This window comes from Mauremys reevesii, linkage group 1, assembly GCF_016161935.1.
Source record: "Mauremys reevesii isolate NIE-2019 linkage group 1, ASM1616193v1, whole genome shotgun sequence".
In the NCBI taxonomy this organism is placed as follows: Eukaryota; Metazoa; Chordata; order Testudines; family Geoemydidae; genus Mauremys; species Mauremys reevesii.
This window is the reverse complement of record NC_052623.1, coordinates 135,185,676-135,209,115: the sequence shown is the minus strand read 5'-3', so window position 1 is coordinate 135,209,115 and position 23,440 is coordinate 135,185,676. Positions and strand designations below refer to the sequence as shown.

Sequence of the window (23,440 nt, the reverse complement as noted above, 5' to 3'; positions counted from 1 at the left end):
ATTGAAGTATGAGGGTGCTGGTGTTTGGTAAGTGCTGCAGCTTGGTAGGACGGGTGAGCCGATGGTACTGAATTTGTGCTTTGTAATTCTAAAGAACTGGCAGGGCACTCATAGCCTGGTATGGGTGCTTTCTACTTATTCTAAATTGAAAAAAAATAAACCAGATAAAATATTACAGCAATAACCTCCTGGCCTAGAAAGGAGGGAAGTGGACTCCTCTAGAAGCAATCCCCTTCAGGTATAACTGGCCATGTCTAAATCTTTACATGGCATTGGACTCTGTTATTTAAGACAACTCCTTTTCCATATTCCACCTTAACAGATGACATCTGTGGAGTCATCTCAGCACTCAGTGCTAGGGACTCTGCTTTCAGTAGTCTCAAGCAGAATCTCTGGATCTTGCTTTTCTTGATTGTCCCTCAAAGCCCGAGCAAGCATTTTGTTCATCGATTCATAAATTCCAAGGCCAGAAGGGACCATTATGATCATCTAGTCTGACCTCCTGTATAACACAGGCCATAGAACTTCCCCAAAAGAATTCCTAGAGCATAGCTTTTGGAAAAACATCCAAGCTTGATTTAAAATTTATCAGCGATAGAGAGAAATCAACCACGACCCTTGGTTCAATCAGGCTTTTGGTTCAACACTGATTTGCTTCTACTCTGGTTACTTTAGGATTAGTTGGATGCCTTAGGCCAGGTTTCAGAGTACTTTTAAACATGTGTTATACGGAGCCTGAGTACCATGTAAAATTTGCCACACTGGAGATGGAGATTGTCTTGAGAATGGTACGAGTTGAACTCTGGGCACATGTTGCACATTTTAATTGCACTTTAAAAGTTGATTAATTCCAATGATGTAAAAATATATATTCCTGATCAGAGCAACAAGCAGAAACAGGAGACCTGTGCGCACTTAGAGCAGATAGCAGTGGTCTAATTCACAGGTGTGTAAAATGCATGGTTGAGCCTAAATCATTTTTTTTAGAAGTCTCCTACAGACGTTCATGAGCAATCACCGGAATGGATCATTTTGTAGTGCATGAGATGGCCCATGTAGCATCTCTGAGGTGTATGACAAAACCCGTTCCCCTTTACTTTCCTTCAGTATCCACCTACTTTCTCTTGTTTTACATCTCGACCTTATCTAGGCTAGGGCTGACAAGTGAGATGTTCAGTTGAGTTAGCTAGCTCAGGGAGTGAAAGGAATCCAATTAGCATGTTGTAAACTACAATTTCTTTGTCTTGACTTGATTTGTAGAGGTGTTTATTAGATCAAGCTAGATAACTTGATGTAACACCACACCTGTAAACCCTAGTCTAGATATGGCTTTAGTTACAATGTGTTAGCTAACATTTTAAAAATACACCTTTTATCCTAGGCTTGTCTATAGAGGGACGTTTTACCAGTTATAGAGGCATAATTATATAGGATTTAACTCATCCCAATGTAGACAATCTCATTCCAGTATCAGAGTGGCTTTCCTTGGTTTAGTTTAAACCACCTTCTTAAGCAACGTAAGATTAACTGAAAAAAGAAAAGGCACTTTGATATCCAAATAAGAGGATCCACAGGTGGGGAGTTATACTGGTATAATTACGGCAATTTAAATTTCTACTTTAGGTTATACTGAAATTTTTTTCCCCCAGGTAGGCAAGGCCCTAATCTAGACAGTTTTAGGCTTGGTCCACACATAAAACTTAGGCTGACCTAGCTACATTGCTCAGGACTTTCGGCAGTAAAGCTGATCTAACCCTCAGTGTAGGCATGGCTATGTCAATGGAAAGATTCTTCCATCAACCTAGCTACTGGTTCTTGTAGTAGTGGATTACCTACATCAATGGAAAAACCCTTTCCATTGATTTAGGAAGCATCTATACCAGCGGTTCTCAACCTGGGGTCCATGGATCCCTGGGGACAGGGTACTCCAGGGGGTCCGGGAGATGGCCAAGGTCACTGGCCCTGCTGATCAACTCTTCCTTCCCAGTGCCTTTTGCATGCCGCAGAACAGCTGTTCAACAGCATGCAGGAGGTGCTGGGAGGGAGGGGGAGGAGCGGGGACGGGGCGCACTCGGGGGAGGGGCAGAAAGAGGCAGGGAAGAGGAGGGGCAAGGGTGGAGCGGGGGTGGGAAGAGGTGGGGCAGGGTGGGGCCTTGGGAGAAGGGGGTGGAATGGGGGCGGGACTTAGGTCTGAGTAGGGGTTGAGCACCCACAGGGAAAATTAGAAGCTGGGCTCGGGGTCTGCAAAAAATTTAAAAATCATAATGGGGCTCTTTGGGTTGCTAAAGTTTGAGAACCGCTGGTCTACACTACAGCTCTACAACGTAGTGTAGGCATACCCTTAGACTGTACGCTCTTAGGGCAGGAACCATCTTTTTGATGTATGCTTGCACAGTGCCTAGCATAATGGGACCCACAGTTGCTACAGCAATACAAATGACTAAAAAAAATTTAAAAAATAGTACCACCTTCCCTTGTTCCCACCCAGTGAAGTTCTGATTATGCTTAGCTTTACAATTGCTGACTCTAAAGTATATTCTAGAGAGCCAAATGATGAAATACCCGCACAGGATACGGCCTTATCCTATGGTTACTTATACAGGAGCTTTGCCCCTGTATAACAGCAGCCTCAGGTACTTGGTGTTTTTCAGATGCAGGAGGGTATTTCCCAGATAAAGGAAAATTTGAGATACTTGTATAATAGAGACTGAAAAATTAGGAACAAGCTATTGTTTTACAACTTCCACAGCACTGTTGCTTAGGGTAGAGCTGTCAATCTATTTGCTCTGCCGAAGACACGAGGCAGAAAATACAATTTGATCCAGCTCACCAGAGGACTCCCCAAACTCACAGCAGAGCAGACATCCAAATGCTCTGCTTTCTTTGGTGAATCACTACCAATAGGCTTTGGAAAGAGGTGTATTTTAAAGGAGGGATCAAATGAATTGGGAAGTCTTTTGGAGCTCAAGTTGGGGGAAGGGAACCCAAGCATAAGGGGAGCACTGAAGAATACATGTAGCTGGAGAAGGCTACAAAGTCGGCACTTAGGAAGGTGGTTTTGGAGAGTTAAAAGGAAGTGAGAGCACTGAAGGTGAAGATGAGAAATGCAGTTAAATGTGGAAGATGAGAGGGAGGCCATGAAGGGAAGTGCAGAGAAGAGTGACATGGTTAGAGTGATGAGAGAGGAAGAGAGGTTTTTGCATTTGGTAGATGAAATGGGTGCAGATTAAATTACTGGGAGGTTAGAAAGACAGACGTTGCAGTAATTAGGGCCAGAATTTCATCACCGTTCTCCCTCCTATCAAAGACTTGTTTCAGTAATAAACAATATATGTTAGCCTGAAGCTAACATGGCCCCATATTTGTGTTGTAGTAAATCTTATATTAAAAGGTTTTGCTGTTACAGATTTCTCTAACATTATGGAGATCACGGCTCTCGCCATGCCTGAGCCCTTGACTGGACGCCACTTGGTGGAAGACAGAAAAGAGGAGGACAACAGATGACAATAAAACTACTAAGATGGATGCTGCTGTCATGGGAAGAGACTGTGATGGAACAAGAAATACAGCATTAGACAGGCAGTGGTGGAAACACTGGATTGCCTCATGTGTCACAAGGTACAAGAACATCTATGCTGATAATTAGTCCCTCCACCCCCACCCTCAACAAACCTCCTTACAGCACACAATTTGATCCATGTCTTAAAAAAGGACAGATCCGCATTGTAGCAGAGGCTTACAGTAATAACTATAAGTGTGCCCATCAGACTTGACTGGGTAGCAGTGTTTTGAAGAGAAAGGATCAGAGGATGCAGCAGACTCATTCTGCAGCTATGCTAACCTCTTCACTGCTGGATCACTCCCCACATTCTTTCGTTTTCTTCTGCCAGAGCTAGCAGGTGATTTTCTGCTAAACATTAACAGGCAACTAGCATATTCTGTAGCAGTTAAATATGACAGCTGATCCTACAGAACAGTAGTCAGTGTAGTACATGGTGTCCGACACCATCAGGTGGTCCAGAGACATTTATACGGAACACATCATAGGACACTGTCAATATCACACTGAGTAATCGAGGCCGCCGACCAGGGAAATAACCCACTTCCTTCCCTGACGAACCAAGGGACGCACCCCACCCATGCACTCATTCACTACACCGATACTGACTTGGACTCCTTATACAGTCCATGGGTGGCATACCTGAGCCCACTTATCCACTGACACTTTAAAAACTCTTGCACCCCAATCTGGGTCTATGCCGGTTATGTGATATGTATGTATCTCTTCACCCTTGCAACTGATACCTGTAATCCCTCATAACTCAAGCCTGACCCCAGATGTACAGTACCTTCCCTCTTGTGTCTATTTAACTTTAAACATTAACTTTAATAAAAATTTTAAATCTGAAGAGGGTCAGGAAGAATTTGAGATTTGACAAGAAATTGCTAAAAATACAGATGGCACAGTGCTTTCCCTCATAAACATCTTCTTTCCCCCTCTCTAGGTAAATTTTAACAACTGAACTGAAGTGAAATTAGGGGGTTTGCTTTTACCAGTTCAGCCACTGGATTCTCCTACGCCTGCTGTTTTGTTTTATAATTATTCCACACATCATTAAATACCCTGAGCTCAAAATATTAACAGCAGCAGCTATATTCATTCTCAAAATAACTGATGTATTTCATTCCATGCCAGAATATCAGGACTTGCACGTTTTAGTCAAAGATCCATTATACAGATACTCATCAGGACCCTGATTCAGCAAAGTATTTAATCAAGTGCCTCCCAAGCGTGGGAGTAATCCCCTTGAGTTCATTTGGACTGTTCATGCGTCTAAGGTTAGTTATGTACATTGCTGACCTGGGGTGCAGAATAACCTAGCCAACACCTCACTAATCAAAGAGTCTGCCTATGCTGGAACTGGAGCTGTGATTTCCATCTTGAGTAGAGCTCCAGTGAGTGCACTAACAACAGAGTAACTGTAACTGCACAGGCAGCGGGAGGGTACACAGCTAGGGTTTCAGACAGGATTGTACTCAGGGAGACTAGCCCATACAACCACCGCTACACGGATACCTTTAGCATGCTAGCTTGATCAAGAGCTACAAGCATGGGTACGTCTACCTGAGCTGGACATTACACCTCCAGCCCCTGGGCAGATACCCAAAATGGAGTGGATGACCGAGTTATAAAATCTAACAGTTATTCTTCATGCTAACCATGTTTTTAAAATGTTCTTCTATGATATTCCCTCCACTTATCCTTAATCCCTTTCCTAGCTCAGTGCCTCACTCCCACCAGTAATGGTGTCCAAATAGCTTTTTCCAGAACATAAAACATCAGCGAATCCTGAAAGTGACAGCCCCATAGAGCAGCAGAGTTAGCTGCCCAAGTGCTATTATCTAACTACACATTTCTCTGGGTATTAATCCAAAGACTTTAATACACATTTGGAACTATTACAGTTATTATGTAAATCACTTCTGTGTATTTTTTAACTGCTTCCTTCCCCAGGGTTCCAGAGCTTCTAAAAGCTCCTTTGGTGCCTAAAAGTGGTACCCCCTGCTCAGCACTCTTATGAAATAATAATAATGATCAAAACAAAACAAAACTAAAGTGCTAAGAGCAGGGCTACCCAAATCCTCCTACTCTCTATTCCACACTGTGAGTTAAATGCGTCTCTCAGTTATATCAGCGACACTCCCCTGGCTGTTTGGATCAGTGGGGGTGACCTGCTTAACTGAGACCAGAATATTGTCCAATGAGGTTGCCCTTGTGTAACTGAAAGAAGTGAAGTGGCTGCAGCAGAGCCAAAAGAGCGGGAAACTGAAAGTAAAGCAGGGTTCTAACTTTGCAGGACTGGCAATTAAAAAGACCATGTTATTACTTATAAATTGAACACTGAGATAAAATCAATACAGAATTCCAGCAGACTGGCTTTGCAGTCGCTTTCAGACTAGAACTGCTCTTGAAGCCTGTTTTTAAATTACTCAAATGCAAATGATCAACTGAATTCAGATACCAACCCCTTCCCCAATAGAGGGGCTTCCACATCTCTGTAGCAGTGTCCCACTTTTCCATCCCTGTACCAGCCACTCTGCACTGCACCCTCTATCCTTCCCAATCAATAATTGTACACCATAGCCAGAAGGGTTCCCAAGGCAACAAAGGGCATCCCCTCTGTCTCTGCATAAGCATATTGCTTTCACAATACACTCACTACAGAGGAGCAAGACAGAATTATTTTATTGTAAGACAAACCGTTTAAAATACTCAAATAAATATGTTTGACCATTGTGTCACCAAAAGCCAACAAACAAACACCAAGAGAAGGAGATCAGTTTTCTCCAGGAGGCAAAATTTTATAGCAGAGCTGTCATTCCTCAAAATAGGGGATTGTAATGGGAAGACTGCATAACTTTCACCATTTATCAGAGGGCCAAAGACATGACTGAACTCCTGTTGAAGTCAATGACAGTCTTTCCATCAACTCGTTCAATCAGGTCCCAAATGAATTGTGAAATCTCACACAATCAGGCCTTGTCTACACTACACAATTAAGTCGACCTATGTTAGGTCGCTGTATAGCCACTGCAGTAATTAGTGCACTTTTTCATGTCCACACTACCCTCCTTCTGCCAACGGTTCAGATCCTCATCAGAAGGGCTTGCACTGACTTAAGTGGGGCACTGGGGAGGAAGGGGGAGAGGATGACAGCTCGAGCTGGGAGCCCCACTACCCAGCGCTGACAGCCCAGGCTCTCAGCGCTGGGCAGTCGTGCTCCCAGTCGGGAGCTTCGTGTGGGGCTGACAGCCTGGGCTCTCAGCGCTAGGTAGGGTTGCCAGGCGACCGGTTTTCGACCGGAACGCCACATCAAAAAGGGGCACTGGCGGTGCTGGTCGGCGCTGCTGACCAGGCTGTTAAAAGTCCGGTCAGCACCATGGGGGGGCAGGAGCTAAGACAGATTCTCTATCTGCCTCGGCTCCGCGTGGCTCCCAGAAGCAGCTGCCACTCAGGTGTGGGGGAGCACGTGGAGTACTGGCTCTGCAGCTCCCATTGGCCGGGAACCGCGACCAATCAGAGCTGCAGGGGTAGTGCCTGCGGGTGTGGGGGCGGCCCGCAGATGGAGCCTCCCTGCACCTAGGGGCTGAAAGGACCTGGCAGCTGCTTCCTGGGAGCCGCAGTTAGCGCCGCCAAGACACTGCACCCCAACCCCCTGCACCAGCCCAGAGTCCCCTCCCGCACTCAAACTCCCTCCTGGAGCCCACACCCTCACCCCACACACCGCAACCCCCTGCCCCAGCCTGGAGCCCTCGCCTGCATCTTGAACCCCTCATTTATGGCCCCACCCGCAGCCCGCACCCCCAGCCGGAGCCCTCAATCCCCTCCTGCACCCCAACCCGGGCCAGCTCCAGGCACCAGCGCAGCAAGCAGGTGCTTGGGGCGGCCAACAGAAAGAGGTGGCCTGTTCAGCTCTTCGGTGGTGGGTCCCTCAGTCCCTCTTGGAGGGAAGGACCTGACACTGAATTGCCGCCGAAGAATGAAGTGGTGAGAGTAGAGCTGCCACCGAAGTGCCACAAACGTGGCTCCCCCTCCCCCGACTGCATGGGGCGGCAAAAACACTGGAGCCGGCCCTGACCCCAGCCCCCTGCTTCACCCCAAACCACTCATCCCCAGCTCCATCCCAGAGCCCACACCCTCGGCAGAGTCCTCACCCCCCTCCCCAGCCTGGTGAAAGTGAGTGAGCGTGGAGGAGAGTGAGAGACGGAGGGAGGGTGGATGGAGCGAGTGGGGAGCAGGGCCTTGGAGAAGGGGCGGGGCGGGGCAGGAGTGTTTGGTTTTGTGCAATTAGGAAGTTGGCAACCCTAGCGCCGGGCAGTGCGGTGCTGACAGGCCATGTAAGTAATGCAATGTCTACACAGACACTGCCCTGCCCTCACTAGATCATCCTAAGTGCTATGCCGCTCGTGGACATGGAGTTATTAGGTTGGTGTAATGTGGGACTTACATCAGCAGGAGTAATGCTGTAGTGTAGACACTTACAGAGTTAGGTCGACATAAGCTGCCTTACGTCGACCTAACTCTGTAGTGTAGGCCAGGCCTCAATTGTGATTCATCTGAAAAGAACTAGGGAGAATGAAAAGGTGGATTATGAGTAAGTGTATGCACATGTGTGTCTTGGAAATCAGAAAAGGTATTAGATATTGTTCATGTCTGTTTTTTTTTATACTGATATGTGTAGAATTGCCTGACACTTCCCATTATAACACTGTGTTTTTAATTCTTTCTAACTTTGGCAAACTTTAACCATTTTGGTTGAAAATTTCCATGCTGGGTGTCTGCCTCATGTTGAAATTTTTTTGGAAAACTTCAGCCAAAATAGTTCTGCCATTTCTCACATGGTGGCCAATGAAAAATACACAGTTTTGTCATGTTATAAAAATTCTGGCAACTCTTAATTTGAGAAGCTCTAATATCCCCCATGCTTTTGGGAAGGCACTTGAAATTTGTCGGGCAGGACAGATGCTGTGTGTCAGGAATGTTCCTTTTGCTGTCCCTGTGAAAATCCACCCAAATCATAAGCCTTTGAAAAAAACTGCAGTTCACACCTACTGAGCTTGCTGGAGTTTGGCACATAAATTCTTCTAAGATTCTGTCTGTACTGAGTATGCTACACCAGCAGTTGTAACTCTGGAGTGCTGTGGGCCATGCCAGACCAGGCACTGAAACTGAGAGCAGGGAGGCTGTCTCTCCTGTGCTCTTAGTGAGATCCCTGCAAGTGCCCAGAAAGTGGGGAGGAGTAAGCTACACAATTCAAACACAGAGGGAACAGAATTTAGATCTGTGTGCATGTGTGGCTTAGTGGGAGCGAGGGGAAACACATGACGGCAGACTGGATACTGCTGTGGGGAGGAAGTGAACAAGACCATGAGTTGGGATGAGAGAGATACTGGGACGGAGAGCCAAGGACAGGGGAGACCAGGAGATAAGGGAGGTGGATCCATAGATTTTAAAGTCAGACTATTCTATGTTGGGTGCCTGCCTCACGATGGCTTTTTTTTTTTAAATTAATGTTTCAGCAAATAGGGTTCAGCTGTTCCAAAAATGAAATTAGGGAAAGGTATGTTGTGCCTACGTTAAAAATTTCTTAAAGCTGTGTGTCTGAGAAACTGTAGGGCCTCCACACTTTAGAGGAACATGAAATTTGGCAGGGATGTTCCCCTGGTGTCAGGGCTGTGCTTTTTACTGACCCTATGAAAATACACCCAAGTTTGGCAGAGTTATTAGCCTCTGATTATCTCAGTTCACACACTTTCAGCAGAGATTTGTTAGTATTTGGCAGCTAAATTCTCTAAAGATTTTATCTGCACTGAGCATGCTCTATCTCAGGGAATCAAGGGCAGAGCAGGACTTACTACTTTTTCCAAAGGACCCAGCATCTGAGTGCTTCAGAGCCATTAACTATTTTATTTATCTTAACAACATCCTGTGAGGTAAAGTGGAATTATTATTCCTAATTTTACAGATTGCAAAATAAGGCATAGACACATCAACATGCAGCACCCGGAGAACAGGGCCCGGGCAGCACCCAGCACCGGAGAACAGCTCCCGGTGGCACCCAGCACCCAGAGAATAGCGCCCGGCAGCACTCAGCACCCGGAGAACAGAGCCGGGCAGCACCGTGTGTCCCACCTCACCTTGCCCCTCGCACATGGTGCCAGGCTCCCAGGAGCAGAGTGAGCGGCTGCAGCACCGAGAACAAGCCTGCATTGGGAAGGGACCTAGAGGACTTTGCCAACTTCACACATGGCAGAGTGAGGTCTCGTCACCCACCACGGACAGCTGATGGGGCGGTGTGCAGCAGTGTTCAGTGGGAGAGGGGAACAGCTCCCAGCATGCCCTGCATGGGGGGCGGGGGGAGCACAGCTCCCAGCATGACTTATGAGGAGAGGCTGAGGGAACTGGGTTTATTTAGTCTGCAGAAGAGAAGAATAAGGGGGGATTTGGTAGCTGCTTTCAACTACCTGAAAGGGGGTTCCAAAGAGGATGGATCTAGACTGTTCTCAGTGGCAGCAGATGACAGAACAAGGAGTAATGGTCTCAAGTTGCAGGGGGGGAGATTTAGGTTAGATAGTAGGAAAAACTTTTTCACTCGGAGAGTGGTGAAGCACTGGAATGGGTTACCTAGGGAGGTGGTGGAATCTCCTCCCTTGGAGATTTTTAAGGTCAGGCTTGACAAAGCCCTGGTTGGGATGATTTAGTTGGGAAATGGCCCTGTTTTGAGCAGGGGGTTGGACTAAATGACCTCCTGAGGTCCCTACCAACCCTGATATTCTATGAAGAGTACACTAATTTTAGGTGCCCAACCTAAGATGCTTCTGGCCTGATTTGTGTGAAAACGTAGCTTTTTATATCGCTATTTGTTCAGTACAGCTCCCACTGACTTAGAGTCATAGAATATCAGGGTTGGAAGGGACCTCAGGAGGTCATCTAGTCCAACCCCCTGCTCAAAGCAGGACTTCAGTGAGTGCTCAGCACTTCTGCAAATTAGACCCCATGGGTGTCAAGTTGAGTACACAGAAAATGAGGATGACACAGCCACCTTTGAAAAGATGGGATTAAGTGACTTGCCCAGCATCACATAGGAATGCTGTGGGAGAGACAGGGATTGAATCCAATTCTCCAGGGTGGCACTCAATTGCCAAAGTCTCAATCCTCCTACAGTCCCTGCACACACCTTCTAATGTCTGAAACAAATGAGGTAGGGTCCTACAGACAATAGTCTCCTTTACTACACAACCCTGATTCATCCCCAGAACACATCCCTCCTGTGCATAAAACAAGACAGAGATACTGAGGGGAAAAAACAGTATTCAGCTAGGTAATTCAAGACCGTACCATAATTAGGTTTGTCAGATTTAGATTTTTATATACTTTTGACAGACAATATCAATGTTTATTTTTAAACTTTTTTTCAGTTTTTATCAATTTAAATTTTCAAGATTACGGGAAGTTACGGGGGAGTTTGATAATTATTTAATGAGAGTAGATGTTGAGATTCAAAAAGTTAAAACTTTGTAACCCTTAAAACACAAATTGCCAATATTCCATGGCAAAAAAGACAAAGTAAACATTCTTAAATCAAACTGTAGTTCTCAAGCAGCATTTTTCTTACTTCACCTATCTGTGAATTTTTATTTTCATCAATAGAAATATATTTTTGTTAGTTTGTGTGTACATGATAAAGTTAACATTTATTGAAATTTGCCAATCTAAATAAAATCCTTCCAAGTCTACTCATACTGCAGACATACACATGGGGCATGCGTGTGTGTGTGAGAGAGAATGGGAGAACCTTAATTCTGGCATTTCCCAACTTCTCAGTGCTTGACTTTGCAACCTTAACATTCTTTTAATGTAATTTTTTGAATGAATATACATATATATCATGTACATATTTTATTACTAAAGTGCTTTATTATATATAAGTGATACATATTATGCATTATAATCTGCTTTTGGTTGGGGAACTTGGAATATATTCCAAAAGTGTCAGATCCTAAACTCTATGAGAGTCTAAAAACACTGTTAAAATATTTGTGAGAAAAACAAAATCATATATAGCAAAGAAACCATGACAATGAACTTATTTAACCACCACGATGATGACTGCCTTATGATGATTATTTGAGGACGCAGTTCTTGGTTCAAAGCACATTTAATTGCTGCCTTAGTAATGCTGGCCTGAAGTCATGGAAGGCAACGTCCAGCACAGGCTACTGAAACAAGTGGTCTTAAAGACTCACTTAAGCTACTGGCAAACCAAATGTTAAAAAGGAAGAGCACAAGGAGAACTATTATTTTGAAGAGAAAAAACCCTCTGTCCTCAATAGGCCACAGCCACAGAATAGGGGGACACACAAAATAACCAGGATACTCCCAGAAATATAACAACAGCATGTTGTTGTTACATTATAACCCATATCCCATCTAAGGTATCTTGTGTTTTCCACAGCCAGGCAAAATGTCCATTAGCTAGTGTATTACTAAAGAGCCAAGAGGCAGATAATGTTATCTGTGCAGTCAATCAAAATGGATCCCACAACAATTCTGTATTTCATGCGACCCAAAAAATGTCACTCCAGCGTCATAACCCTTACATAATCATGACTGTTTATTGGTATGATCTATGGGAATGATTATTTCTAGTCAGCCTGCTTTATTAGAACCTCTTATCTGTGACCCATTTACATGCCAACGTGAATGAAAATTGTTTCTGACCTCATATTTTTATTTTAACAAATGTCACCTCTCTGCATACAGAAATAAGAACATAGATTTCTTTCCAACAGATCCAATCTCATTCTGCAAGAAGCAATTGAACATATGTTGGCATATAAGAACACAGGCCAGTCAATCATGGTCAATTGTAAACAGCACAAAGCATATTTCTGAAGTAAAATCAAATTTGATTATAATTACATTTCTAGTAATATCATGGGAGTGGGAGAGAGACTATTCTCCTTTCCTTTATTAGGGAAAAAAAACCCTCCCTCCTTCCTACCACTATGCACATTAAATCAATAATAAAATAAATGTTTATGGCCAATCTTTTGCTTGCTTTTTCAATTTCACATCTTTCTTCATATGCAGTCAGCGGCATGCATGGATTCAAAATGACTACCTCCCACAGGAGTAAGCCAGTTAATATGTACTGTACTGAATCACTGAACTGAATTTCAAGCAGAAAATCCTAACAATGTAAAAACACCCATTGTGTTATATAAATGGCAACCATAGCAGGAACAAAAGAAACATTACCTAACACTGCCAGCAAGGAAATCTCAGCCACGGAAAACAGGCTGGATACAAAATCACTTGCAATCTGTCCTTTTTAATAAAAGTTATCTGGAAATAAATTCTAGAACTAAAAATCAAGGCATAGTAAGTTGAAATGTGCCCATTTTTTAAAATATCAGCAGCTAGGCAGCACTCAGTACCAGAATAGATTAGAAGACAGAAAAAGGCAACATACTTAGTTAATTATAACTAGTTCACCTGAGGTTCTCAAACAAGGACTGATGTGAACCCCTTGGAGCTCATCTCTAAAGGATTCACAGATAGCTATTTTTATCAATTAGCATGCACACCCACGTTTCATTATCATATTTTCACTCACACCTGGCTGTTCACTCACCGCTTTCTTCCAATGGTCAGCATCCAATTCCAAGTTCCAAGCTCATACCTGCTGATTTGGAAAGGGTCTTCATCTGAACCTGTGCTCACAATAACAATTTTGCCAAGAAACCAGAAATACAAAAACCTATCTTACAAAATACAGCAGTGAAGAACGCAGACGCTGGAAGTCACATAGTGAGGCTAACAGCACTGCAGACCTCAGCCCAGAAAATAAACATTTTTGAAAGGCACTGCCTTCTAATTCCAGTGTGCATTATGCCAATTGTGAAAACAAAAGCTGCTAAAAACAGCCCATGCACAAGCGCATCCACACAACACACACACACAGCATCTAGCTGGAATTTCCCCCCCTAAACCTCAGGGATTAGAACAAACATACATACTTTAAAAAAAAAGACAATTCTATATACTGCACTGCCTCACTTGTAATTTGTAGCTGTAGCTACTGCAGACAGGGATGGGCAAACACAGCTTGTGGTTAAAGACTTGGAGAACAAAAGAAATACTGTATGAATGACTACTGCAAAGATCAGTTAAGAACCAACAGACGATAACTGAAGTTAATGCACACATTTATTATTCTAGCACTTTAATACTTACCAGAATTTATAGATGTTTGCCTCTATTCACTGCATACATGAGCTTTTGCATCCTTGCAAATACCCCAGCCTGTTTCAAAGACATATAGAACTGATTCTGTCTCAACCTCTGTATCTAATTTACTGTAATACAGAGGATTTTCAAAGCCATGCCTCACAACAGCTGGCTTGTTTTTGCCTGCTTCTATATGACTGACAAGTTCATACAAGCTCTGTCAACTTTAACCTTGATGACTGAAGGCTTGGTTTGTATTATATGTTACATCATCAAAAAGTCTGACTTCAAGGAGAAAAGCTCAGTCTTCAAAGCTTAATTGTTTTTTGTTTTTATTAAAAAGCCTTTTAATGTCTCATTTTGTATTTCAATCACGAAAATTATGTCCTGATTTCAGCAATGATAATTTTTAAATATTCAGATATAAACTAATTAATATCAATCGGCTTACCTTCTCAATCACATTTAAATTACTACGCAAATTAATTAGGCATATAATAAGAAGTATCTTCATTAACAGCTTTCCAACCTGGAAAAAAATGTGTCTATACACATACTTATAGAGATGATTGTGTATAGACAGAACTAAATGATATACACACACACGCTCTAAACCTCCTTCATCCCGCAGACTCCTATGATCTGATGAGATCATGGCGATCACAAGAGTGAAGCATGAGTTGCCTATAGTGTGGCCAAAAACGTGCATTATATCCTTCCACACAGTTTCTTTGGGTTATGTTTTATATATTTAAAGACTATCACAATATTTTTAAAAGGAAAATGCTCTTAATAAAATCACATACCAAATATCCCTGCACTAGCCATTTGATACCCTTACCTCAGCACTCTGATACATCAGTGACAGGCACCTTAGAAATAGCAGACAGATTAACTAAGAGAGCTATTCTGCATGTTTATTTTTATAAGATTCTGTTTCTTAAAGAAACAGGAAAACAATCTGAATTTCTTGTTGACTTTTATAGCCCCCAAACTTTCAGTTTCAATTCAAGTTCACAATGCCCTTCATTAGGAGATTTTGACATCAGACACAACTCACTCAATCCTTACTTAGTTTGCATAATGCAGTTTAATTGGTTAATAGGCTGTAACAGCTCTGGTTGTCTCACAGTCAACATGTGAGATCATGGCTGTGATAGATGACTGTTTAAGAGTTTCTTATAACTTAAATTTACTGGCATAGTAGTCTCTTCCTTCCTCCCCATCACACTGCAGGCTGATATACACCACAATACATGTTGCTAAGGCCCACATAATGAAAGACCAAAATATTCCATGGCAGGGGTGGCCAAACTTACTGAGCCCTCCAAGCCACATACGACAATCTTCAGAAGTTTGAGAGCTGGGGCACACCTGCCGGGGGGCAGAGCTCAGGCTTCAGCCCCATGGGAGGCGCCTGATGAGGCTCAGGGCTTCAACCCTGCTCCTGCTGAAGCCCCGAGCCCTGGCAGGTGCACCCCGCAAGGCTGAAGCCCCGAGACCCCCCTCCCTCCCCACTGGGCAGAAGCCCCTACTGAACCACCCGTTGCAAGGCAGAAGTCCTGAGTTGCCTCCCTTCCCTGGTCCGGTAGGTGGAGAATGGGGGAGGATTTGGGGGGGCAGGCTCCATGAGCCGCATTTTAACGGTAAAAGAGCCATAGTTTGGCCAGCCCTGTTCTATGGGATAGCTCACAGCAAGGCAGTACAGTAAGAGTGGACAGCTGAATCTCCTCTTTATTTAGTGTATTCGGAACACATGAACTGCCATACCTGAACAGACAAATAGATCAGCTAGTTTGGTATTCTCTCTTCAATGGTGGTTTATACCAGATAATTCAGAAGAGAGAGAACAAATCCCTACAATGTCCATTTACTTTAATTAGAGCTGGGTCAGGCCTGAAGTGCTGATACTATATTTGACACCACTTAAATGTAAAAAAGCAACAGGAAGATCTGGATGACCTTGTAAACTGGAGTAATAGTAATAGGATGAAATTTAATAGTGAAAGTGCAAGGTCATGCATTTAGGGATTAATATTCACCCTCAGATGTTCTAGTAGGCTTCTTTTACAGACTAGCTCCTTCTAGTCTGGGTCACATCAGTTGGAAGTAACAGAGAAGGAGGAGGACCTCAGAGTATTGGTTGATCACAGGATGACTATGAGCCGCCAATGCGATATGGCTGTGAAAAAAGCTAATGCGGTCTTGGGATGCATCAGGCAAGGTATTTCAAGTAGAGATAAGGAGATGTTAGTACCGTTATACAAGGCACTGGCAAGACCTCATCTGGAATACTGTGAGCAGTTCTGGTCTCCCATGATTAAGAAGGATGAATTCAAACTGGAACAGGTACAGAGAAGGGCTACTAGGATGATCCAAGGAATGGAAAACCTGTCTTATGAAAGGAGATTCAAAGAGCTTGGCTTGTTTAGCCTAACCAAAAGAAGGCTGAGGGGAGATATGATTGCTCTCTATAAATATATTAGAGGGATAAATAACAGGGAGGGAGAGGAATTATTTAAGCCCAGTACCAATGTGGACACAAGAACAAATGGATATAAACTGGCCACCAGGAAGTTTAGACTTGAAATTTGACAAAGATTTCTAACCATGAGAAGTGAAGTTCTGGAACAGCCTTCCAAGGGGAGTAGTGGGGGCAAAAGACATATCTGGTTTCAAGACTAAGCTTGATAAGTTTATGGAGGGGATGGTATAATGAGATTGGTCTTTGACTATTAGCAGTAAATATGCCCAATGGCCTGTGATGGGATGTTAGATGGGGTGGGATCTGAGTTACTACAGAGAATTCTTTCCTGGGTGCTGGTGAGTCTTGCCCACATGCTCAGGGTTTAGCTGATCGCCATATTTGGAGTCGGGAAGGAATTTTCCTCCAGGGAAGATTGGCAGAGGCCCTGGGCGGTTTTTGCCTTCCTCTGCAGTGTGGGGCACGGGTCACTTGCTGGAAGTTTCTCTGCACCTTACAGTCTTTAAACCATGATTTGACGACTTCAATGGCTCAGACACAGGTTTGATACAGGAGTGGATAGGTGAGATTCTGTAGCCTGCGTTGTGCAGGAGGTCAGACTAGATGATAATGACCTTCTGACCTTAAAGTCTATGATTCTATGAACCTCTCACTGGTAGGCAGTATAATTGTGTTAATCAGATAATAAACTATTAAATGTATGCTTTTCTTTTGATGCAGGCTGACTTGTGCTGCGGGCGCACACACACACATACAAACATACTCTCACTCTCTCTAGGTCCAATTTTTAAAAGACAACCTTTTTAATGTAACACCCCTTGAATATCAAGGGCTACGCCTGTTTAAAATGTTCAGTGACCTCTAAGGGGATGCTAAAAGTGTAGCAAGTATTTGCTCACATCAGACAACAAACCAAAAAAAAGGGAGGCCAGTTCTGACAAAATAAGACTCTGCATAATGTATACAGTCAGCTATGAAACACACAGTACCGTTATCTATTGCTTGCTGAATTTTGGTAAGTCATTTCAATGGTAATTTTATATAGGAAATCAATATCCTTTAATAAATATGCACACATTGCATTATCTTTGTTTTGCATGTCAGTAGTAACTAGACTTGCCACCAGTCCAAGTTTTACCTGGACAGTTGGTTTTTGACTGCAAAGTCTGGTCAAAAAGAAAACTTGGCAACCCTAAATGGCACCTGAACCAGAAGTCTAGTTACTGTGGGGAGGCACCGGGTCATTAATCCGCGCCAGCCCCGCTCAGCCAGGGCTGCTTCCTACCTGCAGGCAGGTTCCTTGAGATGATCCAGCGAGTAACGGGGGGAGGAGGGAAGAGGAGTGAGTGATGGATGCGGGGCCTTGGGGGGACGAGGCAGAGTCGGGGGGGTTGGTTGGGCCTTGCGGGAAAAGGCAAAGTGGGGGCGCGGCTTTGGGGGAAAAGGCAGAGCAAGGGTGGGGCATTGAGAGGGATGGGAGGAGCAGAGGGTAGGCCTTGGGGTCCGGTTACCAGCTATTAGAAAGGTAGCAACCCTACTAGTATAATTTTGAATATGTTTCAGTCCTAGAAGTTCAGAACTGGTCTTGGAATTCTGACAATTCTTGGAATTGTACCCAATGTGCGTGGGAATGCGAGTTTGAATGTTTACAATTCATAGCAGTAGTGCTACTTGAATGAGCAGTTGTAACTATATCTAGAAGTGGTCCATTGCTCGCTGTTCCCATAAACATAAAACAGAGGACTGGATACTAGAATTCAGACACTTCCTAGTTTTTCCAGAGATGGTACTAAGCAACTTAACTAAATATATAAATTAATTATAGTCTAAATCAAAAATGAAGCCAAATCCATAAAGTGGTTGTTAATTTTTGGTGTATTATAAACATCTTCATGCAAAGCAAACAAAATGAAATTGTTTCCATTCTGGGCTGAAAAAGCACAATACATAAAACGGACAAAGAAAAAACAAGCAAACTGATTTACTAATCAGCCATCCAAGCCCTGTAATTTCACTTTAAAGAGTATGGGGGGAAAATGTATAATCTGTTATTTTAATACTTCATTACTTTTCATGTAAGATTCAATACAAGAGATTAGATTCACAAATAATTCAGCATTCATGACAATATACACAGTATCTGTAATAATCACAAAATATACACACTTATTTTAAACAACAAATCATCTATTACTCACAAAATAATCAAGGGAGTCTCAAATAGCTGGCTATAATTTTTCTGTTACAGATTGGAGACTGCAACCTACAGAATATTTCAGCCCCATACATTGATCTCATGAAATTACTTTTTGGCAGAAAGCTCAGGTCATCACAGGTTTAAGCCATTTAAAGATTTAGGGTTTGATCCTGCAGCTATGAAGCCAATGGCAAAGATCCAAAAATTTGATGTGGATGATGCAGGATCAGGCTTATAAGCAGTGTAATTTTATACAAGTAGCAAAAAAAAAAGATTAAACACGCCAGTAAGCAAATATTTTCTCCATAGGCCTATTTGGTTAATGTTCTAAGCCTAAACACGGATTAGCCAGATTAAACAAATTATTATTTACAAATTGCTAGCTTTGGAAAAAATATGAAATCAAATTTCTTTAGAGAAACTCCAAAGAACATAGGTTTAATCGAGATCATGATGAATGAGACTAGTTCCCTTATCACTTAGGCCTTTCACTATAGTAGTGACATTTTTAAAAATGGTTTTTTACAGTTTCCACATAATAACCATTCATTATCATTCAGTGACCATTCATGGCATGAAAATTAAACTGTCCACTAAAGACATATATGCCCTCTACATAGTTTAAATGGCCTTGGCATCAGACAAAGAGCTGAGGGAAAGACCATGAAAGAGACCACTTTACTAAACCTTTTCCTACAATGTGGTGCAATGGTCAAATAACAGAGCTGCAACAGCATGTGAAAACAGCTTACTGCTTTAAAACAAAAAAGTTATTACAGCTGGTGCCCAGTCATGTGATTTACATGGATTCTATGTTAGAAAGCGAGGATTGTGTTCCACAGACACTGTTAAAATGCTGGCGTAGGTGTATTATTCAGCTGCTTTTGTTACTAGGGTTCCACAATGCTAGATGGAAAACATCTTAGTTATATAGAGATGCTGTCTGCCTACACAGTCATCTCTAGTCCAGGCTCTCTCTTCTCTCTCACACACACACCATTTTAAAAGCTACTGCACAGTAAATACAAAGAGCTACACATAATCAAAACAACACAGCAGATCACTTAAACCAATAGAACCATCCATCTTCATAATATATAGTTTATAAGGTGGAAAATAATGAACACATATTATACATAATACACATCAGCTGCTGATCTTATGAGACATGCATAGCTATACTCATATTGTATGTGCATTTGCTATATTAAGAAATTCTCTCCCATTGAGACAGTCTGCCACTTAAAGATTCTAAGTACTTAGTTTCAATTATTTATTACAATAGCACCCAGAGGTCCCAAATCAGGATTAGGTCCCAACTGTGCTAGGCAGCTTGGAAGAATTGTGCTGTTTTTCTCCTAATAATTGGTGAGTGGAAAATCTCATTTGAGAGCCCTCTGTTTTACATTCAGTAATTTTATCTTTACAGAAAACTGACTTCTTATACCTACAGTAGTTGCCACGTGTATCCCTGACACACTCCTTTAGGAAAATCTAACACTTCCTTGTCTTTAAAAGCATTTAATTGATGAATATTAAGATTGGATCTCTTCCTACACCCTCATAATAAGACTCTGCTGGGACTGAAGAAAATACAATAAATTGGACACTAGGTAATTTTTTTAAAAGGTCTACTCCACAGTCAGAAGACATCTTAGCTCCAAGAGCTGTTATATCGTGCGTGAGGGGGGGAAAAAAGGCATAGTACGATGTTCAACATGAGTTTACCTCAACTTTTATTTTGGGTGGCAAACGTCCAGCTCATTCGCTTATCATAGTCCTCATATAAAACTTTCAGCCTTGGAGACAGAAAGAAAAGCATACCTACCTTAGAGTGCAATTCTGCTCATCAGTGTTAGTTTTGGAGGAAATACACTCCCCATCTTCCCCTGAATCCTCGGTTTGCCTCCTTACTTCAACTGTGACTTCCTGGAAAGGGTTTATAACATAATAAGACACCAAGTCATCAAGTTTCAGTCTCCTGAAAATATATTATTATGGAACCTCTCATTTGTGGGTTCACTCTGCTTGAGCATACATAAAGTCAGTAACGTAACATGTCTTATGCTGGTTTGGCTTCAAGGGTTGTATAGTATGCCATGTGACATCTTCTATGGCACTATGAACCTCGCTGTGCTCGTGTTACTAATTTATCTCACTTGTCTAGAAGGAAACACTTAAAAATAATATTTATAAACCTTAGCAACTTCTATTTGCCAAAACCAAAGTATAGTAAAAAACTTACCCTAGCCTTGTTAGCATTTTAATACAGGCAAGCATTTGAGGACTTCTGAACTTCTTTCTGTGTGTTTGTTTCTCAATAAAACACTTAACATTGACCTTCCAGAACTGTATTACCTCAGTACCTTCAAACAACCACACCCGAAGTCTAACACTGTATTAGAAATTCTGAACTCATGGGGAATACAATTGCACTGGGTACTCAAACCAACTAAATTATACATGTGAAGTATGTAAAATACCTTTAATTTTCTTTAACTCCAATAGATTTTATTATATAAATCTACAATACACCCAGCACTGTATTATCCAAGTGATAAAACAGTGGGTTTTGGCATTGGTGGATTTTTTTTGGTGGGGCTGGGGAGTGGGGGTTGGGTTTGTTTTGTTTTGTGCCAATCCAAGTAGCTGCCACTGACAAAAATCAGTGCATGTATGGTATATATTACAGCAGTGTTTCCCAAACTTGGGACGCCGCTTGTGTAGGGAAAGACCCTGGCGGGCCAGGCCCACCAGGGTCTTTCCCTACACAAGCGGCGTCCCAAGTTTGGGAAACACAACATTACAGGATGATTTTTATTGCTGGATGGGCAATAAAAGAGGAATAAATAAGCTATTCCTGCCTCTTCAGAATAAAATTTCTGCTTTTGAAAACAGTCACTTGTAAGCTACAGCCCAGAAGATTGTTTATACAGGTAACTCCTCCCTCCGTCACTCCAAAAAGTCCTAGTGAAGACTTTTGTTTAAATTAAATCCAAACTATAGACCAAGTGAGTTTTTTCCTAAGGGATCTCTTATCTTGTCTGAAACTACTGTTTAAATTTTGACTCCTGGATTTTTTTTTCTTAAAACGGGGCAAAGGGAGTTGAAGCGCAGGAAATGAGAGGAAGGGAAAAGGGGGAGGAATGTTATAAATATGTGATACCCTATTTTGTTTTTAACTCAAGCCCAATATTTTGTATTTGCAGAGGAGGCAGTTCAGTTTAAATTGACGGTACCCTCCCCCCGACTAGGATCCCTTCCTTACACATGAGGCAATCTTGCAGCAGCTTTAATATGCCTTTAAAATAACAATAGCACAACGGTCAGTCATTCAGTTTCTCTCACCTGCCAACTGTCCCCTCACTCACACTGCAAAGTTAAAAATTAACTTGCTTTTTGCTTGTGAGCTGAGTAGACTTTTGGCAGAAGCAGAGGGCTCCGTCCGTGTGTTGCCCGGGCTTCCAGGCACCCCCCTACCCACCCCGCTCCCATTGGCCAGGAACAGGGAACTGCAGCCAATGGGAGCTTCGGAGGAGGTACCTGGAGGCACGGCAAGCAGCGTGCGAAGCCCTGAGTCTCCCCTCCCCCAGGGGCCGCAGGGACATGGTTCCAGCTACTTCCCGGAGTGGAGCGGAGTGGGAGTGGGGCCGGCAGCCTGCCCTGGCCCCGGTGTGCGCCACTGCCACCCCGGAGCCCGAAGCCCTCCTGCACCCCACCCCCCAACTCCCTGACCTGAGCCCCCTGCTGCACCCCACCCCCCAACTCCCTGACCTGAGCCCCCTGCCTGCACCTCAACCCTGTGCCCTGATCCCCCTGCTGCATCCCACACCTCTTCTGCACCCAAATACCCTGCCCTGAGCCCCCTGCCTGCACCCCGACCCCCTGCTGCACCCCAACTCCCTGCCCTGAGCCCCCTGCCTGCACCCCAACCCCCTCCTGCACCCCAACTCCCTGCCCTGAGCCCCCTGCCTGCATCTCAACCCCCTGCTGCACCTCAACTCTCTGCCCTGAGCCCCCACCACACCCCTCATGCACCCTCTGGGGGCAGGAAGGGGTCAGAGTTGGGGTGGGGACTTCAGGAAAGGGGTTGAATTGGGGGCAGGGAAGGGGTAGGAAGAGGCGGGCAGGGGGCGGGGCCGGGGGCAGTGACGGGGGTGGTGTGGGTGTCAGTGATGTGGCCTGCGGGCCAATGAACTAGCCCTCATGTGGCCCTCGTGGTCATTTGAGTTTGAGACCCCTAGTTTATTGCCATCATCCTCCCCTCATCCCTAATGTAAAGTATGAGATACAGTTTGGCTCAGCAGAATTCAATTTTTTAAATAATTTTGATAGATAATATTGATGTTTATTTTTAACCATTTTAATCTATTTTTATCTATTTAAATTTTCACAGTTGAAGGAAATTCTTGGGGTGTCAAGCCATGGTCGGGATCAAATAATAATTATTTAATGATAATAGATATTGAGATTCAAAAAGTGAAAGGTTTTTAACCATTAAACCGCAAATTGTCAACAAATAAAATATACAAAACAAATATCCTTAAATCAAACTCTAATAAATTCTCAAGCAGCATTTTTCTTACTTTGCCTATTTGAATGTCTATTGTCATTGATGGAAATATCCTTTTGTTGGTTTGTGTGTATCCGGTGAAATCAACGTTTACATATATTTACTGATAAAAATAGAATCCGTCCCAGCTATATATTCTAACATCACAATCAAACTAACCAGTTTATTTTCTCTTCATTCATGCCAGTGACAATACAAGTGACTGAACTGTTTAGTTCAGTGTACTTTATTCCATGTTGAACTACTAATGCTACACTACTGTAAAGCCTTTTTATGTGAGCTACCTGTAATAATACAATAATACTTTACATGTGTTCTTTGACTATACTTGAACACTTACATACACAATTTATTTTTCTTTCTTCTGTCACATTCTAAGGTAAGAGGAGA

At 43.0% G+C, this 23,440-nt stretch overlaps 1 protein-coding gene across 8 annotated transcripts in view; it reads right to left on the bottom strand.

The window, feature by feature from the left end:
- Positions 1-23,440, bottom strand: part of SHROOM2 (shroom family member 2) — a 189,535-nt gene that overhangs the window by 31,968 nt on the left and 134,127 nt on the right. For all 8 annotated transcript variants that reach the window (XR_005592685.1, XR_005592686.1, XM_039520010.1 and 5 more), the window contains one exon: positions 20,306-20,406. Coding sequence is in view for 6 of the 8 variants with exons in the window: in XM_039520010.1 (XP_039375944.1) it covers positions 20,306-20,406 (101 nt within the window). In the remaining 2 variants the exon portion in view is untranslated. The remainder of the gene's footprint in view (positions 1-20,305; positions 20,407-23,440) is intronic.